Here is a 21815-nt window from a genome sequence, read left to right as displayed (position 1 = left end):
TATTGATATCTGATATCTCTGATAACTAAAAAATATAAGAGTTGATCAAACAAAAAATAAAATTTAATAAAATATTTTTTATGTTCATTCAGTGTTTTATCGTACTACCAGATTTATTGAAAAAATAGATGTAAAATATTTGTCTTTAAAAATACGGTGTTGATTTTAGAAGATAAAAGAAACAATAATAACATTAAGATTGAAAAATATCAAAATGTGGAAAAGAATGTGTTCTTTATCGTTCTTAGAACCAGTAAACAATAGCTTTAGTAATAAACTTAAAAATTCAAAACTTGAAAAACAAAACTCTCCTTAGTAAAAAATTGACCTGCTTTTTTTATTTCATCTTGTGATAAAATATTAGAAAATCTCATTTTATAATGAACATGTTATGTTCTTTTGAACTAATCATAATTAAATGTATTAACTTTTATATTATTTTATCACTATAATTTAATTGATAAAATGGGTGTTATTACTTTAGTGACCTCTAGCAGAATTCAGTAGTACTAAATTTATAAATTGAAAAAATTTACACTATTCTACATTTTGTAATATATTAAAAATAAAATTAATTAAACTAATAAAATTGTGCTAGTAAAACTTGATTTTCTTAAATTACAAATTATTATATTAAATGTAGTACATTCCATGACCAAATTCAAATACAACGTACATCTGTTGGGTTGGCTGTTATCATCAGTGTTGTAACGGACATATTTGTTTACGTGTCTACGTTCCGGTGACGTGAATGGTTTGAAAAGTTAACAACAAAGCGGTTAGGCAACGAAAGCAAATTTCTGTCCTCAATATTTCTTACGTAGTGTTACTTATTGCCAACGAGTTTAGTTTTCTAGTTCACATGTAACACTCTATTTTTTAAAGTTTCATTAATACTGTTTAGCTTTAATATTTTTTCAATTATACATATTGTTGTATACCATACTATATAGGTAAGTCTTGTTTTCAGCTATTATGCTCTGTTAGGGTTGTGTGATAATGTTTTTGCTTGTCTAACCGCTCTTGGTGTTTACTTATAAATTTGCTTATCCGGTTTTTATTTTTATAATTGTTATTGCGAATGTTGGTTTCATGTAAATAATTTAATACCTGGCATTACAATGTCTCGTTACCCAACACTCCAAAGCAATGGATATGTGTTAGATCGAACTATCGGTACGGGTGGTTTTGGTAAAGTGAAATTAGCTACTCATACATTGACTGGTGAAAAAGTTGCTATAAAAATAATGGACAAGAACAAATTAGGGAAGGATCTTCCTCGTGTCAAGTTAGAAATCAGTGCTCTCAAAAGTCTATCCCATCCCAATATATGCAAACTGTATCAAGTGATTGAAACTGAATCTCATTGTTATGTTATCATGGAATATTGTTCAGGTGGTGAACTATTCGATCATATAGTTGAAAAGAGTCGCCTTAGTGAAATGGAGTCTAGAATGTTTTTTAGACAAATTATATCAGCTGTATCATATTTACATGAAAATGGTTATGCTCACAGAGATTTAAAACCTGAAAATGTACTACTGGATAAAGATCAAAATTTGAAACTTATTGATTTTGGTCTTTGTGCAAAACCTCAAGGTGGTATGGAAAGTTTATTATTAACTTCCTGTGGTTCACCAACTTATGCTGCTCCAGAACTAATTCAAGGAGTTAAGTACCATGGATCCGAGGTAGACATTTGGAGTATGGGTGTTATATTATATGCTCTATTATGTGGATGTTTACCTTTTGAAAGTGATAATATTGATGAACTTTTTAGAAAAATATTGAAAGGTAAATATGTCGAGCCAAGTTGGCTTTCATCTGGAAGTAAACGTCTATTGAGAAGAATGCTGTGTGTAGATCCAATAAAGCGTATACAAATAAGTGAATTAATTAATGATCCTTGGGTAAAACTAGGATTTGGTTGTCCTCCAATGATAACTTCTAAAAATATGAATCATATAAAAGATACAGAATGTTTAGAAGTTATGAGTCAATATTTTAGTATAGATATGGATACTTTGTGGAGTCAGATTTCAAAGTGGAGGTATGATAGCAACTGTGCTATTTATTTGTTATTAATCAATCAGAAAAAGAGTGGCTGTTCAGTTTCTCTAAATAAAAAAGAATTACCTAAAGTAGCAGATTTTGCTATTAAAAGACCTACAGCATTACATACCCCTGGTCAAGAAAATAGAAGAATAGTTGGCCGAGCAGTAAGGAGAAAATTAGATGAAGTAACTCCAACTGTTCCAGCCAAAATCAAAAGAAATTCAAATCCTGATACTCCTCAACAAAGTACTTCAGCTCAAAATAGTCCAGCTGGTAAAATATTAGATTCTATTGAAAAACGGTTGGGCTTAAATCGAGTTAGAAAAGCATTAACACCAAGACGAAGAGCTTGTACTTCAACATTAAAAAAACCAGAATTATTGGATATTAAAAAAGATTTATGTAATATTTCGACAACAGTCTGTAAAGACCCAGAAAAGGTAATGAACCAATTGGAAAATGCATTGGTAACAAAAAATATTATTTGTTCAAGAAAAGGTTTTGTATTAAGAGGTAAATTAAAATGTGATATGGCTGATAAAGAAAAATTGAAGTTGTCATTTGAACTAGAAATATGTTTGGTACCTTCAATGAACAAAAATAATGGTTCTGTTGTTGCAATTAAAAGAAAACGTCTTAAAGGTGACTCATGGATGTACAAAAAAATTTGTGAAGAAATTCTCAATTTTACAGGCAAATGTGATACAATACAAGAATAGTAAAAATTAAATTGTTATAAAATGTCTTATTTAAATATTAATATTATACATTTTTTTTATGACTTAATAATTATCTTTAAAAGCTGAAACATTTTGATAAATTCATATTTGTGATAATTTATAGAATATCAAAATACTTAGGCTATTTCATATTGACCTGGTTATTATTTGAGTATTTAATGTACTGATATATATTTAGAAACATTGTTTTGAAATTTGACAAACATGTAAATATTAATATAATTATGTATGCATTATGTTAAAAAAATTTCAGGGTATTTATTTGAGAACTATTGTTAATTTAAATATAATTTAAAGCATTTTATTTTTTTTTTCAAATTAAAGTATTTTCTTTTGAGTAACATTAAACTTTAATCATAATATAATTGTTCATATCTTTGTAATGTTAAAATTAAAACTGATTGCAATACTGCACAATCTAGTATTTGTGATGTATTGAAAATAAAACTGAGATTGATATATTTTAAGTTTATTTTCATAAATACATTATGTATAATAATATTTAATGATTCGCAATACCTTTTAATCATTTTTAAGTTAATTGATAAAATATAATTTTTAAAATTCGTAGGCTCAGAACAAATGTAATATTTTTAGTCATATCTATTTTTCAAGCTCTAAATATGGTGAAATTATTCGTGATCATATTTTACTAATATTTTAAATATGAATAATTTTAAGGTTTAGTTGTAATTTCTAATTAATAAAATATATTAGTTATGTCTTCATTCTAATATTACTTATTTTATTAGTTACTTAAATTAAATTATATTACTGAAATGATATTTTTCTTTTTAGTGTATTTAAATTTGTATTATCTTGCCATGAGCTTTTTAGTCTCCTTAAAGATTAAATGGTTATAAAATTTAGACAATTTATGGTTGTGTATTTTTTTTCAACTCTTGTTACTATCAACATTTTTAAAAAATTATTAACAGATTTTTAATTTTTATAAATTGGTAACCCGTAGTAGGAAATATTAGTTTTTTAAGGTTATGTTATTTTCATTTCATGATAACATTATCTCTTTTTCATATGAAATACTGACTTAATCTTAATTTTTTATAAAACTTTTTCAGAAAAATGTATTCATTAAAAACATTATTAGTATTTACTTTAATATACTCGTTCATTGGAGTTTATTCCCAAAAAAAAGAAGACCAACGAGCTAGATTATTAGTTTCCAAACAAGTACTTAATAAATTATTAGTTCAAGATTCTGATATTCTAGTTAAAGTGAGTGGTTTATTATCTGTTATAAATTATGTGCATTTTTCATAAAAAATACTTTCAATTTTTAGTATACCATTTATAATGTTGGCAGTGCACCAGCAACCAATGTTATTTTGCAAGACAATGGTTTTCCTACTGAAGCATTTGCTTCTGTTAAAGGAAATCTTAATATGCGATTCAAAAGAATACCAGCTGGTGCTAATGTAACACATGCTGTTGTAATTAGACCTCTTACATGGGGAAGATTTAATTTTAGTGCAGCAATTGTTCAATATAAGCCAACTGAAAATGTACAAGAAACACAAATTGCAACAAGCAGTGAACCTGGTGAAGGTTATATCATTAGCTATGCCGAGTATGACAAGAAATTCTCTCCCCATGTGGTAAAAAAATACTATCATAATCTTATCTAAATTATTTAAATTAAATTTGATAATATGTTTATATTATATTAAACAGGGTATTCAGTAAGTAAGGAATCAATTGTTATAAACAATGAGAACAATAGAAACCCATTTCCTTACTTACTGAACATCCTACATATATTTCATTAATCTATACATGAAATCAATATATCTTGAATCATTTGATTATTCAACAAATTTTTGATTCTTTTTGTTAATATCGTTGCTTAAGAAGCAACATTACCTATCTTATTTTTGTTAATTTTAAAAGGAGAGCTAAAAAATAATTTTCTGTTAAATTGATAGTACCGGTCATGAGTTTTTTATTATTTATATAACATACTATCTTAACAAAAGTTGTTATTGACTAATCTTTTTTTAAATTAGATTATTATCTAATAAATTAGCAAGTAAATTATTTGTGTTGCTTTAATTTTGAGAAATTAAAGTTGATACTCCTACAAGTTATATGGGATTATTATAAAAAGTAATAGCTGATAACCCAAGAAATAAAACTGAATAATATTAGTTTAAAAGATTTATAATTCATTTTTGTTCATAGATCTTCTGATTCTGTGTCAACCATATGTTAAAATTAAATTGTAATCCAAGTATTATTATAATTTTTTAGTTAAAAAAAAACAGATTGATTGGTTTATCACTTTAACATTCAAAATAAAAATATTTTTTACTAATGATTTTCAAAATTATTATTTGAAAATTTAATTTCTGAAAGGTGTTTTTGAATGATTTGTTGTTAAAATACAAAATGTAGAAAGTTGTTTCTTAACTAATCATTATCTTCTTAGCCTTTATCTTATCCCAACTATTTGGGTTCTGCTCTACTTTATTGATTTGACAGGATTTTGAGACCTGCTGTCAACTTGATGCAAACTTATAATGGTTAACAGAATCAGTAAAGGGACAATGTGTGTAGTACTTTAAAAGTTTCCGTATGGTCATCCATCGGGAGCTCGCAGCAAACAGAGTAGTTAAACATTAGTGCTAAGACATCGACTGAGTATTCCATTGCGCCACACCACACAAAAGTTATTTTTTAACTATTAATAATAAATTATAAATATTTTTTAGTTGGATTGGTTAGCATTTGCCATCATGTCTTTGCCAGCTGTAGCAGCTCCATTTATGTTGTGGTGGTTTAGCAAGAGCAAATACGAATTAATTTTAAAACAAAAACGTGAAAAAGCATCTAAAGATTAAAATATATTTATAAAAAAAATTGTGTATATTACTATTAAGTATATAAGTTTAATTTTTGTTTAATAGTTTTTGTATGTTTTTAATGTTTCCTATAAAATCTTTAACGCTCAATAATTGAGTTAGTTGTATTTTTTCTATATGCAAATTTTTTAAATAGGTTCTATGTCACAAAAATTTATGTGATCTCTATAAAATTAATTAAACAATATCAATAGTTTACAATAATTGAAAACCCTAATTTAATTTTGCAATCCTTTTTTTTTTAACTAATAAAATTAGTTAAAGAATAGTGCTTAGTTAACAAGTTAGGATAAATACTATAGAGAATTAAAACTAAAAATTTATTATAAATATTATTTGATAATTCAAAAAATCAATTTTGTTTAACAGTAGAAAATATTTTACCAACTGTTTAAAAATATTAATTTTAATTTTTCACTCGAAAATTTTTAAATGTATCACATATTTATTGAATTTAAATGACTCTTCATTTAATTATATGCTTTATATACATACATTTATAAATTTTCTTATTATTATATGTAGATAAATATAATACCGTCCATTGTAAATTATCTGCTTTTATAGTAATTTGTACGATTTATTAAAATCATTTAATTTTTAAAATTAAGTAAGATTTTTCTACTTATTTATACTTCAATATAAATTATTTTTGTTACTTTTATTTTTTATTTAAATTTGTTTAAATTTTCTATTTAATAAATTGATCATAAATATTTAAATATATAACATAGGGACTCAAACTCAAAGTTTCAAGTTTTAATAATGAAATAATTAAGGATAAACCACTACTATAAATAAACTTTTGTCAGTTAGTATTAATATCAATCTCTTCTTACGTATCTTAAAAAAGTAGGCTACAACAAAAATACACCAGTCACAATACATTTTTAAACAAATATTAAAAATAGTTTTTAATGTTTAGTTATAAAATATAATTAAAATTTATAATATTACAATTCATTACACTTTGGTAACAATAAAATGTATTAAAATCAAACAGTTATAAAATATGAAAGGTACAATAGGTTTGAAACAAATTATATCCATTGAAAGAGAATCGTAGTAAATTCTTCCTGTAACAAAAAAAATAAATATTTAGTTAAAAATCTCTAATGAAAAAAAGATTATTTTTTTAAATAGATAAATTTATAACATTAAATTAATATATATATAAATGCAAATTGAGAGGGCTTTGTAGTTATTAATTACTCTGGATGTTTAGCATACATAAAGCTTACAATATTATTTTTAATTTAAATAAAAGAAAAGAATTATAAACTATTATTTATTAATACTAGGTACTTGGAGCATTTTAAAAATTTTTTATGTCCACTTTCCGAACTTTGTGAACATTTTCTTAAGTATACTCAGTACCATAGAAACATTTTTTTTTAATATGATCTTTTCTCATGTTATCCATAACTAAACTTTTCAATTATATACATTTTTTATTATAAAAAATAACAAACACGAATATTTATTTATCATTGATGTACTTAAATAAACTTTATAAATGTCTTGAAACGTATATATTTTTATATAAAAACAGATGTCAATGAAATCAATGTAAGGGGTTGTAGAAGTGGATTAATTGAACCTATGCTGCAGCAAAGGTAATTCAGTCCTAAAGCAATGAGAGTGAGAAGAGAAGAGTGTAATTTCAAATTTTCCATATGGGTATGATATGGGAACACGGTTTAATCGTCTATTATTTTTACAGTTTAAACGTCTATTTTTATGATCACTAAAATTTAGACTACGCCAATGAGGTCTTAAATGATATTTGGTCTACGCTATAAAGGCAACATCGACATTTTGACTGTTCTTGTTTAATATTTTTCTAAATAAAAAATATTTTTAAAGTAAATAAAGTATAAGATTCTAACCCTTTTGTCTAATTCTGTTTATTAAACATTAACATCGGTAGATAAGTGTATATATTTTTATAAAAATTATTTGTTATAAATTGATATTATATATGTAGAGTTACATGTATGTTTTAGAGATCAGTGTCAGTATAGAATTTCGTCGTTTCTATTCGTTCGTCTTAAGTAGTATGTTTAATTTTTGGATAATAGTAAAAAATTTTCATTATGAGAGAATATAGCGTGTGTTTGTGTATAGTGTGTGTGGTTAATCTATAATCGGTAAGTAAATAAAAAACTGATGATAAAAATGAAGTTTAATTAGTAATAATATTATTTAACATTATTAGGTAGTTTACTCAAAAACCTTATAACAATAGACATAATTGTAAAGTAAACGTTTTTTAGTAGGTCTATAACCCTGATATATAATTTTTAATTGACATTATTGGTTTCGTTGAGAATAGTCTGTACTCAATAATGGTATATGAAGAGGATAATAGAGCTAGTTATTAAAATAAGGGATTTTTCGCACTTCAATTTTAGCAGTATTGTGTGAATCAGATGATTTTATATTAAAATTATACATGAAATATTTCGTGGAAATATCGGTTATATCATTATAGTACCAAAGTACATTTTTACGTTTCCATATCAGCAGTAAATTATACTCAAAATTTTGTTTTTTATTGTGTTTTGGAATCATCAATATCAGGTAAGATATTTTTTATACTAATTATTAATTGTTTATACTTAAATAGTATTCCATTATAAATTTGGGATGAAATTTCGAGTGATTATGATGTATATTTAACATTTCAATAAAAGCTAGTAATTAACTTGTTTTTGTGAGAAAACACTGTTTTTATGTACCAGTAAATAAAGCAATAAAATTAATTTTATTCAGATTGAAAAATATTTCAAAACTAATATACAATGTTCATTAAAATAAATGAATAAATAAATTACATTTATATATTAGCTTAGAGTTTGCAAATTAAATATTAGTATATTTTTCCTTAATCAATAGAAAAAATAAATACAGACAAATTATATCACAAACCCCATTCTCTCCTACTCTAGATATTATTATTTATACATTGTTATTTATAAGAGCTCACAGTCATCATTAGCTCTTTTGATTGATAAGTTGAGAAGAGTATAAAATTAAAAGAAATAAATCTATATTAATGTTTTTTTTTCGATTCCTGATAAATGAATCACAAATATACTTTTATAGATAATAAATTTGAGATACCACATTTGTTTACACGTATCTTAAACCTAACTGACAATACTTATAAGTATTGATAAGATTATCATTTTTAGACTACATGTAGTATTTGTATAATTCACACTTACGTTCAAGGATCTCTGATGGTTTTACATGATTCGCGATTTTTCTTTGGAACTCGCCTTCCTATGTGTAAAGCCACTTCACCTAATTTAATTTCTTTGAAGACTGCTATTGCTTCTTGATGACTTAGACCGTGCAATGGTTTGTTGTTGACAGTCAAAATTTCATCACCTATTATAAATCAAAAAAATGTAAAATTTTATTTTACTTTTGAATCGCAGATAAAAAAAAAATTTTATTATTTATAGTGATAAGTTAAGTTCGGAAAGTTTAAGATTAAACTCAATATTTACAAGTTTTAGTTAATTATTGTGTAATAAATTTTAATATGCAATATTTAGACGGCAGAAAAGCCGTGTTTATGTCTAATTTATAATTTATATGTATATTATCGTGACAACTGTGACACGCTATTAGGTACTTTATAAATGCAATTTTTAGGTACACATTTATTACATTAATTAGATGTATCTACCAATTAACACGTTGCGTGTTTAAATACCTTTAAATATCAATGTCGAACAAATTCTAGTTAAATGAAATAATTTTAATTACTTGCACGGATAATACATTAATGGTGTATTTGGTTAATATCATAATACTATGCGAGTTCGCACGTTGATCTATTTAAGTACTTAAACTTATAAATAACTTATGTTATAAATTTCGTAACGCTTTTTTTTTAATTTAATTTAAATAATAGTGACTAATAATCTGCGCCATTTATGATATATATTCATGATAGATTTTTATAAACAATAAAAAACTTTGATAGAAGTGTCCACCAGTTAAGCGTTAAAAAACATTTCAATCAGATACCAGACAAAAATTACTAGGTGCGCCACGGACACTACGATTAAGTTTGAGACATTATAGTTGGCCGACCGCGGTAGTCAATAGACGGTGTGGTTTGATTCCCACGACAGCACCGAAAGTTCAACTAATTTTAACTATATAGGTAGGCATAGGGGACAGGCAATATGATATTTAATAGAACGACCGAAAGTTGGTCTATAGTTGGAAAACCCGCTCAGAGACAGTTGAATTGTACCAATTGATCAAAACAAAGCCACAAAAACCACACATTCAAACAATATAACGTTTTGCTAATATTAATATTAAACTTGTTGGGGAAATGTTTTGGGCACAGGGAGTTTACTATTGGTAGTAATTTCTGTGCAGGGCTCAAAATCCTTAGTGTGATCAAAATCTGACCGCACACCACGGCAGGGCTGGTGAGATGAATGCCAATGTAAAACAAGTTTATGATGAAATTCGTACGTGTTGCACTTGTTCAATCTTTCATGACGAAAATACATTCAGCAGTGGATAGGCTAATCATATTCATATTCGTCTATGAAATATAATAGTGTACAACAGGTATCTTGGCTCTTTGGTATATCAGTCGTCACGATGGTAAACATATCTCACGCGAGTCGCCCCTCAAGAAGGCCCGTTTGAATAGTAATATAATTAATATTGTTATTGTTATCAGTAAATTGTCGTGCATTTCAATAACTTCAGACGCGCGTACTACAAACGTGTGAGATACCCCTGTACCCGCAAACGGTGTATATGAATAATTCATTCAGTGCAGATAACGTGCATGTGTGTATTCACTATTCAGCATTGTTTTGTATATTATATTGTTGTTTCCTCGTGACTCATATTTTTGGACGTACTGCGTCAGGGAGAAGTGGCAAGTGCACCTGTACGATATTATTATTGTAATATGTGTGCGGTGCCAGCAGTGCAAGACGTGGCCCCGAGGCAATGAACCTAAGCTACCGGACGTTCGTTGTTAAACGACGGGCATACATCAAGTACAAACACACCTTTAAGTAGTATTCTGTTGCTGTGCGTTACAAATTTTTCACGTTTCCCGGAGTCCAAACAATAGAATTTAACACTAATTAACCGGTTGGACGTTAAGAATCGGAATTCGAGTAGAATTCTTGGAGTCATATACAATAGAAGCAACTTGTAATTGTACACCACCAATGTGATACCTAATATAATGAGAATAATTGTTTTAGCGCGTAGGTATATACTATAAAAAATTTAATGTCAGAATCAACGGCGTGAATCTCGTGTATTAAAAGTAATAATTTAAATCATATGATTTTCTACGGATCGGTACAATATGATGCCGGACATTTCGATGAGTAATCTTGTGAAGAATTTATAAAGCAGTCACGGTGGCTAGTCGAGATATCCACCAGAGGAATGCAATTGAATCATGTTCAAATTTATAGTTACGACATATTTTTCATAAAGTAACATAAAAGTCGTTTGAACTAAGAGTATTATTGCTCGCTCGTTTTTAGGCGACTTAAGTTGTGAAGCTAATATTTTAGTGGTAATCATCTCGTCTCTTGCATATTTTATTACATGCTTGATGGTTAAAATAAAAAGGAAAAAACTATTTATCTTTCAGTAGTTAGTTTTTAAACTGTTATACTGTTAATGATAAATTATAATGGGTTGTCACGGTATTTTGTATCTTGAAAATGTTTATGTACATTTTGTTTCCTTATAAATTTTTTTGGGTTCCTGTGTTCGGTTTAGTATGTCATTTTTATTGGATTTTTATAGAAAAGCGACTACAGTTATTATCTGTAACACTAGGTAAGTAAAACCACTGCAGTATACTTCACTCACCTTCCTTCAAAGATTGTAGGTCAGCGGCTTGTCCGTTGGGAAATATAGTTTTCACGTATATGCCCATCGTTCCTTTGGGTGAATCTGTACCGCCGACTATGCTGAAGCCCAAGCATTTGTTTCCCGGACCTTTATGGAACTTGACCGTCATGATTGTGAAACATGCGTCTTTGCCGCCTCCCCGTGGCAACGTGTAAAAACAATTTTCCTTTTTATTTTCCTATAAAAAAAAAAAAAATTAACATAAAAAATACACTTTTTTTATTGGGTTCAAATTGTTTGGTAACCTATACATATTTCTCCAGTAAAATTTTATTACGCCGACGAATTCGACTAAGAAAATCATACTCGTGCGCTATTTATTCTAAAATTGATTTGTTTTTGTAACATGAAAAACGAGTTGGTGTATTTCCATTCATTCCTAAGAATAATTGCTAATGTAAAATACGTATAAAACATGGTAGCAAAACGCGCAAAGTGAAGATTCGCTCGGAGACGACGAACATGTAATAACAATAATACATAATAATTTCATTATCTATCTAGTGCATACGACGCTTACCGTTGAGTAGGTAGAGCGTATAACCCAATTAAATATTCGATGATGTCGCGGGGGGCAATATGCCAATTACTTTAAGTTTATATATAATTAATCTCATTTCAAGTTAACCGTATGTGTGCAAATACCACATCTATACGATTTTAGACGTGTAATATGTGGAATTATGTGCACTTACGTATATTTATTAGTTGTAATTACGATTATTAACAAATTATACTTTCACAACAAAACGATCAACCGGATATAAAACGAAGGCGAGATAATTTATTTAGTATACTATTAAATAATAAATTATTACCAATAATACATTGATGATTGTATAAAGTTAATTCTGTTCAATAAAAATTTATACATAATTATATTAGAGAGTAAGCAGCAAATGTTTATTATGATGTCTATCAAAATGAATTTACACGATATTTGTAATGAATAAGATGAATACAGAGTTTGAAGAAAAACTGAATAATTTAAAAACAAATTAACTCAGGAAATAATTTCGGTTGACTCTTATTCCGTGTGCTAAATATCAAATAAATAACCATTTTGTTCTATTTCCTTGAAAGTTGTTTTACTTTCAAATTCTGAATTTTAAATTATTTAAAAAATAGTTATGGATTATAATAACATAAAGCAATATTGTTTCTATAAAGAATCTCTACCCTAATTGTTTCACAAAATAATTTGATGTAAATATGATAATTGAGAAGTGGGAAAATATTTGTACAATAATTTCTGTTACATTTATAGATCTGTCAAGTTTCAAACACCCACTGTATGAAAATTTAATTTATTTTATCAAAATCGTGATGGCAATTTATATTGAGGCGGGACCTCTCGAAAGTACACAGTTATGTGTAATGATAATTTTTTCATTTCTTAGATACTATTCTATGTTGAATCACGTTCACATTTGCTATTGTTTGTGTACCCATTAATAGAAATTTTATCGTGATCATTGATCACCGTTCGGGGGTCTGATACACACCTACAAATAATGAAACGTGATCGGAAAATAAAATTCAAGTAAAATATACTCTTCGCTGGTTTTGGTGTGAAATATTTTTATTTAGGAAAATTTATTCGATTTTAAATGGTGAAATATGAGTATTTATATTTTATGTTTGTTTTGACGGCTGAGATAAATTGACACTTAATTTTTTGGTAGTAAAACGTCAAATGTACGTTTCGACAAAAATATATTAACGATTTGTTAAAGGATTTCGACGTGGTGTGAAATGTTAAACAAATGATTTCGTACAAATTTGTGAGATTTCGTTTTTAGAGCGACTACTTGTGGTAGTGAGTGGACTGTGATTTATTATAAAAATTGAGAGTGTTTTCAAAGTAAAATTTTAATTTCTTCGTGCGAAAATTTCGATTGTGTTAACGTATAAAAAAGTGACAGCCATTTTTTTACTTAATTCTTTCCAACAATAGTGTGCCCTGACATTCTATGCGGTCTTATACAAACGCATTGCAGTCATTGGATGCAATAGCTAACATGCAGCGATGAATGAAAGAATTGCGGTTACTATTTACCTTTCAACAGTAACCGCATTAAGTACGTTTTATGAAATGAAAACGTCATCGAGTAAAAAAAAAAAAAACAAATCACTGTGTTACTGGATTATAAGCGCGAGGAGTGTTTCTCAGCCAAGAGCTCTAACACTATGTTGTTGACCAAGACTTAATGTTATTGTCATGAAAACGCATGCAAGATATTTAGGGTAAACATGCAAAATTTATGCTGAAACAAAAACACCGTTGCACATACTGTTATTATCATATTAAAACTATATTGTTTAATTCAGACTGTCTGTGCAATATTGTGTACTTCGCATAATTTTCAGGTATAAGATGTAGCTATTTAGTTGAAATAAAACATTATTAAGTGAGAATTGAACCGAAGTAACTCACGAAAAAAAAACCCTATTATTACAAAAACTTTCATATACATTTTGTTCGTTCGTTTTGAAATGTTTTTGACGAGACCTTTTTTGGGTCAGACATTTGCAAATGTTTTATTAACATTCATCACGTAACGCTTTTCTCTTTCGTTTGAACCAAGCCGTCGATCGCCTGGTATCTACACTGTGCTTTATATGCATATTTTTTATAATAATAACGATGTAATTTCCGGTTGTGCCAACACATCAAATGAGATTTGTTTATTTAAAAATAAAATACTTGCACGGCCGAACATGATACTTAAAAAAAATTCTTAGGATCCTAGATGATATTCGATTATATCGTGTACAATTGTGGCGGATGTTTTGGAACGATGCTAAATAAAATAATTAACTAGCACTTTTGACTAATTGTGTGTAACGATCGAGTGTCTCGTGAAACGTCCGTTCAATTATAAAAGACTTTGCAGTTTTGTTTATAAGGGTCCGGGCATGAACTAATTAATTGGTCTACTCGAGAGTATTTTAATCTCATTGATTAGTTTATTACTATCGTTTATGATCCCGCTGTGAACGTATAATTACTATGTGTGCTCGTAGTACCAACCACTGCTGCATTGGGTCGAGTAATTTAATTCCGAGTCCATTAACACGGTTATCTAAGATACCGTGACGGTTTTGTGATCGAATGGCAGTCCTAAAATATATCATGTGCCACGTAAAAGCTTAAATAAGGACGCCGTGTGTCGACTTTTTTATGACAGTGCAACTGCAAACCCTTCAATACAAAAATATTGTGATTACGTGCGAAAATGACGGCTTGTAATAAATTGTTCTAGGAATTTAGTCGAAACAACTTCCAAACTCGGAGACATTGTATTTATTACAATAACTAACAACTAGTCGAACGTGTTGTGATAGCTCGATGAGATCGAATAGATATGATGTGTATTGGATTCTAAGTTCCCAAGAATTTCGCTAGGATGACAAATATTTCTAACACTTGTACTTTGTATTTATATTTACTTCAGTTTTAGTTGCCACGTAAATTTTGGGAAATCGTAAACTCTCCCTAAAGTGATCCTTCCAAAATTGTATACTCGCTAACTCTGACAAATTTGAAAAAGTACATTTCACAAACTTCAGCATGTATACAATTTCCTAAAAATATCTTATGATCACTTAAGTTTCCACGTAAGTGATCAACTGATGTGTATAGATGAATTTATGGGCTTTGGTAAAATTATAACATTTAGTGTGTATTAAAAAAAAGACTATTGATATTTCAATTAGATAAAACGTGAATTTTAATATCACTATTATTAAACATAGTATTGAACAGATAATAAAGTGAAAATAAACAAATAAAATATAATTGTACATTTTCTATTTAAAATATTTATTTTATTTTGTATATATATATTCATTTGAACTCTTTTTTCGTATAAATGATTGATCGAAATTGTTTCTACGTTTTTTGTATAAATTTAAATTAGGCACCGAACAAAAATTAATAGAAATAATGTCGACAACTTTTGACGCAGTTAAGACTAGTAGAACATATTCATTAACTTGTTTGATTTGCCGGAATTTACATGTATAAAATTTGGGAATGTTTGTTTTTGTCGGAGTTTCTAGAATGTACTTTTTAAGATTTGTTAGAGTTTATATATAGCCCTAAATTTCATGTATATTAATACCAATAAATTATGCATCTAAATTTTGTCCTTAATTTTTATTAAATCTCAACTGAGAGGTAAGTTTGTAATGTCTTATAAGAAATTGAAGATGCACTTGGTCGTTTATTTATCTATGGCGTTTTGGTTAAGCCAAGAGATTTAGATTTCTTTCTTAATGGATACCAAAGTACATTAGTCATATCATTTTTATGTTTCGTATACTGAGTATTTCATCTGAGCTTCAAATAAGAATAAGTAAATATAAAAGAGAGAAGGGTTCCCAATACGTATGCATCGATAACCGATACATAAACAAGATATGTCAACCGACCTTTACGGTGAGTGTACATAAGGTACTGTAATGATAATGACTATGAGATTGTACCTGAACGTCGCGTCGGCAACTGGTGCTGATGGAATTTGTTATCTTTTTATCGATGGTGCGATAAATATTTCGTCTCGCCTTCGTCGATCCATTTCTCTCGAGTCTGTCCACTGTGGCGGCGACGGGCATCCGGTTCCATTGTTGAGACTCGGGAATGGCGGGCAAGTCTGTGGTTGTCCTACTGGATGGCGTCCGTAATCTGATGTCCAGTGGGTCACCGGTGATTGTGGGTGGTGGCGGCGGCGTGAACGTCAGCGAGGATGGTGCGTATTGGACATAGTCGGGTGTGACGGATAAAATGTTGGAATTGGCGGTAACTGGAGCTCCAATTTTGAAGGAATTAATGCCGGACACGGATACCGGTCCACCTATGCGAAACGAGCCTACGTTGTAAACGACGTCGGTCTGCTGATCGTTTAACCGCATGGACTCGTCCGAAATTGGAGGTGTCGCGTCTAAAACCAGCGAGTCGGCTTGCGACCACCGGCGACAAGATCTCATTTTAGGTTTGTTCTGCAACAGAAGGCTGCAATTGACGTACTCGTCGTCCTCTTCGTCGTTGTACCCGTCGTCCGTTTCGTAATCACTGCAACGCTTTGAGGAGGTGACGATGTTCAAGGACAATCTGTTGGCGCTGGGCCGACGGCCAATGCACCTGTAATAAAAAATACATGATTGGTATACTATTTTTATTAAGGGATTTGCCGGCACGAAAGATTTTATTTTCGAATTTTCGGTCACGTCGTGGGATGAAACACGTGTTGACTAATTGGCACACACGTTATATTTACTTTCCCGAATAGCTCTATTTTTATAATATTAACGCATTTGATATAAAGTGACTTTTTCCTAACGGTGACAACCTAGTGTAACAATAAGAAGATTAACAAAGATTCCAATTACTCTGATACGGTCCAATGGAGTAATAAATATATTAGTCGGTACACAAAGTAACCGGTCGCACGCTGGCTAGGGCCTTTGGGTTTAGTCCTCGACGTCATTACATTTGTTCGGCCGGCCGTATAAGTAAAAATTAATACCGGAGAGAAGTCTAATGAGTTGGCGAACTTGACGGTACAATGACTTTTGAGTTATGAGTAACAATATTAATAGTATTGCGTTGGGTCGAATCGTCAAACATTTTCTAAGAAAAACACTGTTAGACTGTTTGACGACGACGCGCTGTTATTTTTTTCTTAATCGACCGAAAACAAAAAGAAAAATAGGATGCACTAAACATACCCTAACCGGATTCTATTTGTGGACCAGATGTTTGAATCGTCTGAAAAGCTGTCAACGAGGAGCTCGTTAAAAAAACGTGCTAGAAAAAAAATATCAACATTTTTTTTATTACGATTTCGTGGTTTACGCCTAAGGATTTTTTTAAAGAGTTTGAAATAATATATCAATCATATTTCCACTAGGCGCTTTACTTTTTTGAAATTCGCTTTATAAATATCGATGAACAATACAATACTCTAAGGGGATTAACGGATATGCATTTAAACAATTTTTACTACTCCATTTCAAATACACCTTTCACTATAAATTAACATTTCGGGGTCTATCCTTAGTATTTCCTCTATGGAACTCTCATGAGATTAAAGACCTGTAAAATTAAAATATTGTTATGTATATTTTTTAAATTTAAAACTTTTTAATCGCCAAAAAAAAGTAATTGAATCCAACCGTACGGTTTTCTTTTGCTGAATAAAAATATGCATTTTGCTTTTTCTAGTTTTACAGTTTTTATCAAAACAAGTTATTCTGGAAAACAGGTTCATTACATACTGTAAAAAATGATCCGAACATTCCCTTTCGACAGTATGATATTTTTAATATACACGTTAATTTTATACACAAGTAGTATAAAATTGACATAAAGTATCCAAAAGTCGTACACCAACATAACATTTTTATAAAAAATTTCCCTTAATTTGAATGCGTTAAAAAATATTAGTATTTATTAATATTTAGCAAATATTTATTAATAATATACAAGTACATGTATGTGAAAATTTGACAATTTTATTTTTAGAGTGCAATAAAAATATGTGAAAAACTAAAATATTTGTAAAAATTACTGTTTTTATGCTTGATTTAAAGATGAATTATTTTTGTATTTAATATCCAGATTTATATAACCATATTATACTAGTATAAAAATGAATAATTAACTTGTGTAAAATGGATAAAAAAACTTACTGTTATATAATTTCTCATGCTATCAAAAATGATGTATCGAAATTTAACGAATACTAATTATTTTTTTAATTATTTATGAAAAATTTAAGTATAAGCAAATTAAGCTTTATTAAAATAAATTTAAGATAAAAAATTCCGGGTGAATTTCGAACTTGCATATTTTATTTAACGATGTTTACTTTAATTAATAATATATCTTAAAAATTAAACAACAAATACTTGCCTGCTTAAATTGACAAGTAAAACTATTACAAATCGCTTAATATATTAATAAAGTTTTATTAATTCTTTAAAAAAAAAGTTCTACAAAGAAAAGAATGTTAAGCATTCTAAATACTTTGATTTTTTAAAATCACAATTTTTATCGATCGCTTCAAAAATAGTCGAATACATTATTTTCTTTCTTACGCTAATGTTACACTTGTTAACCGCAGGCATTAAAATCTGTCGGTTGTCAAACAAATTGACATTAACCACCAATATTAAAAAAAATTTAAATGATTTGGTCACAATGAATTACACACAATGACATTTCGTGGTCATGACAATAAATCATTACACATTTTGATTCATCGTAAACTATTAGGTAACATTTACGCACATGGATATCGTTGGCTGTAGTATGTTTTCTTGTTCATTGTTATTTATTCGTTTATTTAACATCCCTTTTCGGTAATATTGTATTTTATTTATGAGGTCATGCTAGTAGTGTAACCAGTTGAATGTAAAACACTTCAAACGAGGAAGTCTTGGTATTGTTATTTACTCCCGCACAATACAATAATTATACTGTCATAATGTGTCGTACACAGGTAATCGTCGAGCATTTCGGCATTGTCTACTGCAGACGACCTCGTCCTCAATTTGCAAAAACTATTATTTTGGTAATAATATCTGTTTATTTTTACGACAAAAGAATGATGGCATAGCAAACACATCACTTATGTCATGACCACAAAGTCGAGCAGAATCGATTATGGAAATATAAAGGATCTCAAGTATTTCATATTTCGCCAGTTTTTCTATAAATATATTATTTTTTAACGAAAATAATGAACTAATGTAATGTTTAATGCACTTGTGTTTTACCTTTTAAAGGTAAACTTTTAGGGTTAACTTTGAAAGCTTATTTGGAATAAAAGCGAATCAATTTTTATCATTGTTAGAGATTTATTCTTTTATTTTTACATGTATAATTTTTTAAATAAATCCTTCAAAATATACATGAAGTATATTGATTTTAGTGAACATTTTTTATTTGAATTACACTGTATAATGATTGTCGGTGTAAACATTTTTAAAGTAAAATATCTACCAAAAGATAAAAATTATTTCTTTTAAAAAAAACTACCGTACCATAAAATTTTAAAGACCTTGTGTTTATAAAATCGCATATTGTGTTGGATGATGTCGAATGTGTGTGCGTGCGTAAAGCGTCGGCCATACGGAATAGCCATAGAGACCGTTTTTTTCCCAAACTGAATATTTGATGGAAACCGTCGAAATGTGTATTTGATTACACGACCGTCTGGTATGATATTATTCTGGTGGTAACCGGAGCTGTGGCGGCATAAACGAGCTTAGGCTGCGATGACCAAAAACGATTTCCATGTGTGCAGGAGACGTTATTTGGGTCGATGGAAAGCGTGAGAGATTACAGTCATAAACTTATTATTGTCCTTCTGGCCGCGCTCTGCTGCAATCCTCATGAGCGTATTATAATAATACTAATATTAAAAAATTATTAAAATGTCTAACGCATCGGTCACGAACGCCACAGATATTTTCTATTTGCCGATGTAGTTGAAATCCTGTTCTATAAAAGTCAACACACGAGATAAGAGCCCGAAAACAATGATTAAAACATTTCGGTAATCGATAGGCACGCGATGACTAACGCTTGTCATTTACATGATATTATGAAATATGATTTGTTTGAAGAGTTTTTTTCTATAATAAATTTTCAAGTATTGTGATCGATAGACACGCGTGAGAATGTTTCAACGCGTTAACTAATACTCGATGACTATCTGAGTTATTAACGTTGTGGCATCCAATCGATCAAGAAGTGGTAGATATTTTCTCAATGTCCAATCTCTTTAATAGCCTGTGAATTATTTTTATTCAAATAATATTTTATATTATCATGTGTTTATTGTTTAAATGTCTCGACATCTTTTTGGCACGACTACGAGCAACAAAAAGTGCTCGCGGCAAGGTATTATTTCACTTTTGCTTTTTTTTATTATGATGTTCGTTAGGTTACATGTTTAGGTCAACGGTGGGATTTTCATAACTGCTCATCGTAACACGGTTCAGCTATACAATTACTTATATAAACCTCAGTTTGCTATTACAGTTCATTTTAGTAGTAAAACGGTTCTTTGCGAGTGTAAAGCTTCGAGCGAATTGAAATCACTTAAATCGACTAGCTTTGAGCAATAACTTCACTTTACAGAACGAAGTAATTGGATTAAAAGCAACGGAATTTATGAACGGCAGCGGTTCTTTAATCGTGACGGCTGTTTCCTCTTGAATTTCGTAAACGTTGCACAATTTATGGCGACAAACAAATATGTTTTCTTTGTAAATTTCGATTCAGATAAAAAAAAATACAAATGACTATGAATTCTCTCAGAACCGAGGTGACTGACGCCACTTGACCGATAGTTAGCCAATTGATTTATGACGTCCCAGACAATACGTGCGAACGTATAATGAAATTTATTCACGCGATAAACATCTCAAAATAATACTTTTGTGACAGTAAGACATACTAATAAACAATAATTAACGTTATTATGCAACGAGGATTTAGATTAATATTGTGGTCGTGCGAAAATGCAATCTAATCGTAATTATAATTAATTATATCATAAAATGCTTACCGGCCGTTGTGGGTGTCTTGGTCGAATCCATGAGACGTCGTAATCGGGTTGCCAGTAGCAATGCTGTTAAAACCATGTTCACTGTAGGACACTGAAGACCGGTCGCTGTCATCAGTACCACGTCCCGAAGAGCACGACGATGGCGTTTCCACGATGCGACACCGTGATGCCAGATTGTCGCCGAGGTTATCGAAAATGGCCGGCAACGAGCAAGGTCCGTTGTGATCGTCGTCGGCTTCTTCGTATTCGGGAGTCGATAATGGGGAAGGCACGTAGAACGTGGACGAATCCGTCGTCGTCTTCCAAGCGGTAGATGCGTCGGGTTGCGTGGGTGGACAACGTTTTCGCATACGGTTAATTCTTGACCGGATGATATCTTGCACGGCCACAGCAGGCGAAGGCTGTGGAGACGACGGGATCAGAAAACCCCTATCATGGTGATTGTCACAATCCAAATGTACACCCCTATTTTCGTCGCCCTTGATGCTTTTACCGCCGGCATTGAACGATGAACATCGCCGACGAATCTTGCGCCACTTTTGTCCCATGTTCTTGTTCCACACACCAACATCTGTAAACATGAAATATTCTTAGAAAATGTGAATTTTTTAAAAATAATTACACTAGTT

General features: G+C 29.7%; 3 protein-coding genes across 7 annotated transcripts in view; 2 read left to right on the top strand and 1 right to left on the bottom strand.

Annotated features, from left to right (window-relative positions):
• Nucleotides 1–750: 750 nt before the first annotated feature.
• LOC126906234 (translocon-associated protein subunit beta) lies at nt 751–5718 on the top strand. Its single transcript, XM_050686637.1, has 4 exons — nt 751–953; nt 3875–4031; nt 4097–4411; nt 5525–5718. The coding sequence occupies exons 2-4, from the start codon at nt 3879–3881 to the stop codon at nt 5651–5653; spliced, it is 597 nt and encodes a 198-aa protein (XP_050542594.1). The 5' UTR covers nt 751–953; nt 3875–3878; the 3' UTR covers nt 5654–5718.
• LOC126906233 (maternal embryonic leucine zipper kinase-like) lies at nt 960–2959 on the top strand. The gene has a single exon (XM_050686636.1). The coding sequence runs from the start codon at nt 1122–1124 to the stop codon at nt 2772–2774; it is 1653 nt and encodes a 550-aa protein (XP_050542593.1). The 5' UTR covers nt 960–1121; the 3' UTR covers nt 2775–2959.
• A 782-nt stretch (nt 5719–6500) lies between the features above and the next one.
• Nucleotides 6501–21815, bottom strand: part of LOC126906232 (uncharacterized) — a 30333-nt gene continuing 15018 nt past the window's right edge. For 2 of the 5 annotated variants that reach the window (XM_050686630.1, XM_050686631.1), the window contains 5 exons: nt 21187–21757; nt 16094–16748; nt 11561–11780; nt 8905–9070; nt 6501–6750 (listed from right to left, as the gene is read on the bottom strand). In XM_050686630.1, the coding sequence (XP_050542587.1) occupies nt 8907–9070; nt 11561–11780; nt 16094–16748; nt 21187–21757 (1610 nt within the window). In that variant the 3' untranslated portion in view covers nt 6501–6750; nt 8905–8906. The remainder of the gene's footprint in view (nt 6751–8904; nt 9071–11560; nt 11781–16093; nt 16749–21186; nt 21758–21815) is intronic. The other 3 variants (XM_050686634.1, XM_050686635.1, XM_050686633.1) reach the window with 2 other exon arrangements.

This window comes from Daktulosphaira vitifoliae, unplaced genomic scaffold (genome assembly GCF_025091365.1).
Source record: "Daktulosphaira vitifoliae isolate Bord-2020 unplaced genomic scaffold, ASM2509136v1 Scaffold_4, whole genome shotgun sequence".
In the NCBI taxonomy this organism is placed as follows: domain Eukaryota; kingdom Metazoa; phylum Arthropoda; class Insecta; order Hemiptera; family Phylloxeridae; genus Daktulosphaira; species Daktulosphaira vitifoliae.
This window is presented reverse-complemented; position numbering and strand designations above follow the sequence as displayed.